We start from the raw sequence: 3,466 nt of genomic DNA on the forward strand, positions 1-3,466 counted from the left end.
TAAAACTTCTATAATCTATTAATATTTTCAACTTAAACATTATATATGCAATATTATTCTATAAAAATTCTATAAAATAATGATCTGCCATATGCGTACAATGCTGCTGGTTTATAGATATAGAAGCAATAGAAAATTGGTACTTTTTTCTGTTTCCCTATGAATATAGTTTAAAGGAAATTAGCACCAAAACCTATTCGAAACTATATCACTGAGTCAACAACTCACTGGAAGTGCATTCCTTCTCCAGACACGCCCGGGATACAGAAGCTATATTATATTACTTAGAACAATTGCCTAAAGATGCGTTCTTGGCAATATAAGTTGATTTTAAAAATGTTTCCGCGAAGACTTGAAAAACATTATTTTTAGCATATATTATTCTACTTTACAAGAACTTTGATTTTGAATTGGTGAAGCACATTTGTACCCAATAGGTTATATTGAAGTAAATTTCATGCATTCATCTATAAAGTCTAATATTTTTTTATGCTGCCGCACGCAATTAATAGCTAATTTTTTGCTATAACTCAAATATTTTCCTTCAAAACTATTATTGTCTATATAACTCAGTATAATGCTATTTTTAATAGAAATATAACTTGTTCAAATATTACATTATGCTAGAATTAAGGAACTGCGGCGAGTGTACAAATTGAATTAAGAAGATTTTTAATAAAGAAAAAAAATCAATTCTATCATTCCTGCACAATTATATTTTGTGCAACAGCAGTTGCACCTGCAGCAGCACTAGCAATAGCAGCTCAGAATATCAAACAGGTTAAACAACATCAATATATCATGCTGGATGATGAAACAATTTTCGATGCTAATGAAAAATACTGTAATCAATATCTGCATGTCTATTTGTGGGTGTGAGTGTGTATTTCTGTTTATGTTACACAGTCGAATATAACTTGCAAACATGATTTATTTCTAAAGTTCCTTTATCAGGAGAGGCTGTGAATTAGATGCAAACCAATGAACCAGTTTTATTCTCCCTTACATTTATGTAAGTAAAGCATAAAAGTAATACAATAGTATTACCACCTCCATTATAGATTACAAGACTTGCAAGAAATCAAATTGAATGAAATAAAAAGTGGGCATTTAACTTTCAGTTATTTTAAAATTTTGTTTCTTTCTCTCTCAATAAAAATTGTTCAATTTCCATTTCTTTCAGTTTAATTGTTTCGCATCCTTTCTACATCTGTCTAGTATTATATCATTTTTGAAAATTGGTTTCATACAGATCAATGGCTGAAAGAAAATAAGACAAAGAATTTTATTCCATGTATCTGTGTAGGTGTATTGACAATAGTTAGATTAAACTTAGAATGGGTGGAACTTGAGAAGTTAAAACAAGCAGTGGGCGTTGATGGTTTTAATTTATTCACTTGTAGATATTGCAAGGTAAACAAATGTAGGAGTACTGACAATATTAAATAAGCAAAAACAACGAGAGACGGTACGAGTCGGGGGCGTTGCATCGACGGACATATAACAACTGTGCGACGAATCATTTTACACATTTATGCCTACATTTTCCGTTGAGCAGCACGATAAAGCAGTAAGTGTTATTTCTAGCTTTCCTTTGCTTCTTTCAATATACACATACATACATACATACATACATACATACATACATACATACATACATACATACATACATACATACACACACACATACATACAAATTTTTAATGGCTTTCAGTCTTTTTATGTAATGTGTGTTACCTTTTTACTCTTTTACTACATCTATTCACTTGGTTGTGGCCATACTATGATACTGTCATGCATGAAATGCATAATGCATAATTTCAAATTTGCCTAAACTTTTCTTTCTAAAATTTTTGTTGTATAAAATGTTATTTTTATATACCTTCAATTTTTGCTGAATATTATTTATGGTAATAATCCACAAAAGAATGCTAATACTAAGCATCGCCCTAAATGTTCGAAACTCACTATTAATAAGTAACTGGCTAGATCTCTCTTTAATTTTTATACCTGGCAGTTTCAAATAAATTTCCTGTAACCCTTTGCTTGTCCAAAGCATTTCCATAATTCTGTTCTAAACACCCATGCTTGTTTACAAGCTTTTAGTTTCAAGTGATATAAAGTTTTCCTTTCATAAGTCCCAAGTTATTCTGATGGTTGAAAAAAATTGGGAATATGTATCACATATGATGCAAGGATACCAGGGAAATATGTCCCGTGTATCACACGTTATACATAGGACAGACAAAGGGATAAGAAATTTTGATTTAGGATGTTTTATTTGGTCAGAACATCTTTTATTTGTTTCATTCAATAGATTGAAGACATGCTGGGACTCCGCCTTGAAGAATTTTTGTTGAATGAATCGATCCCAATATTATTTTATTTAAGCCTGTTATTTATCGGTCGCTTTTGCCAAACCGTTAGATTACGGGGACGTAAACATACTTTATGCAGAGTGGTAACACAACAACATCTGTTGTCAGGCAGTGGTGGGAAACAAACACAGACACAAGAACGCACACACACATACACACAGATATATATATATATATATATATATATATATATATATATATACACACACACACATACACAACAGATTTCTTTCAGTTTCTGTCCGCCAGATCCACTTGGTCGGTCCGTCCGAGGCTATAGTAGAAAACACTTGCCCAAAGTGCCACGCAGTTGGACTGAACCCGGAACCATGTGGCTGAGAAGTAAACTTCGTACCATACAGCTACGCCTACGTCTTTAGATGCTTTTCAAACAAAACAAAAAAAAAGAAACTCTTTCGATGTCAGAAAAGCACTGATCTTCTCATTCCCTCAAGTTAGCTTGATTTTTTTGAGCAGGAGTATTCATCACAATTTATGACCTCATTCTTATTTGAAGTACGGCGGCTATCACATATTATTTGTTATTTTATGGTTAGATTTAACAGCTTCTATCTATCTCTCTTCTGATTAGAATATTGCGTATGGTAAGAAACTCAGCACGTCAATATTGGAGGCAACTATTCTCAAGTGTGTCACGTGTGACATGGACAAAGATAAAAGCTTTTCTCTATAGGTTCTTCAAACAAGTTAGAGTAGAAGTTGCATTTGTGCAATTTTTATAAGCATCAAGTTTTATATTTTCTTACCTTTTTATCTAAATAAGATACAGAACGTCTTTGTCTCCAAAATAAAGTTTGGCAACAATTTATGCAAGTAATATGCACCAGACTGGTAACAAACCACAATAAATTTACTATAAAAAAAACTGTCACCGCACTAATGTCACACAACTCTCCATGCACTATAGGTAATCTACAAACGCATACTGCATTAGACAGTATGCGTTCGCAGAGCGAAGTGTGTTGGTCGTCCGACAATCCGACATACGTATATGTGTGTGTGAAAGAGAGAAAGAGAGAGAGAGAGAGAGAGAGAGAGAGAGAGAGAGAGAGAGAGAGAGAGAGAGA

The 3,466-nt window shown here is 32.9% G+C and overlaps 1 protein-coding gene across 2 annotated transcripts in view; it reads left to right on the forward strand.

Annotated features, from left to right (window-relative positions):
- The first annotated feature begins 1,457 nt into the window (after positions 1-1,457).
- The window catches only part of LOC106871860 (uncharacterized), a 41,866-nt gene continuing 39,857 nt past the window's right edge, over positions 1,458-3,466 (forward strand). Inside the window, exon 1 of one of the 2 annotated variants that reach the window (XM_014918597.2) lies at positions 1,458-1,570. In XM_014918597.2, coding sequence (XP_014774083.1) covers positions 1,535-1,570 — 36 coding nt within the window. In that variant the 5' untranslated portion in view covers positions 1,458-1,534. The remainder of the gene's footprint in view (positions 1,571-3,466) is intronic. The other variant, XM_014918605.2, reaches the window with a different exon arrangement.

This window comes from Octopus bimaculoides, chromosome 3, assembly GCF_001194135.2.
Source record: "Octopus bimaculoides isolate UCB-OBI-ISO-001 chromosome 3, ASM119413v2, whole genome shotgun sequence".
Lineage (NCBI taxonomy): Eukaryota > Metazoa > Mollusca > Cephalopoda > Octopoda > Octopodidae > Octopus > Octopus bimaculoides.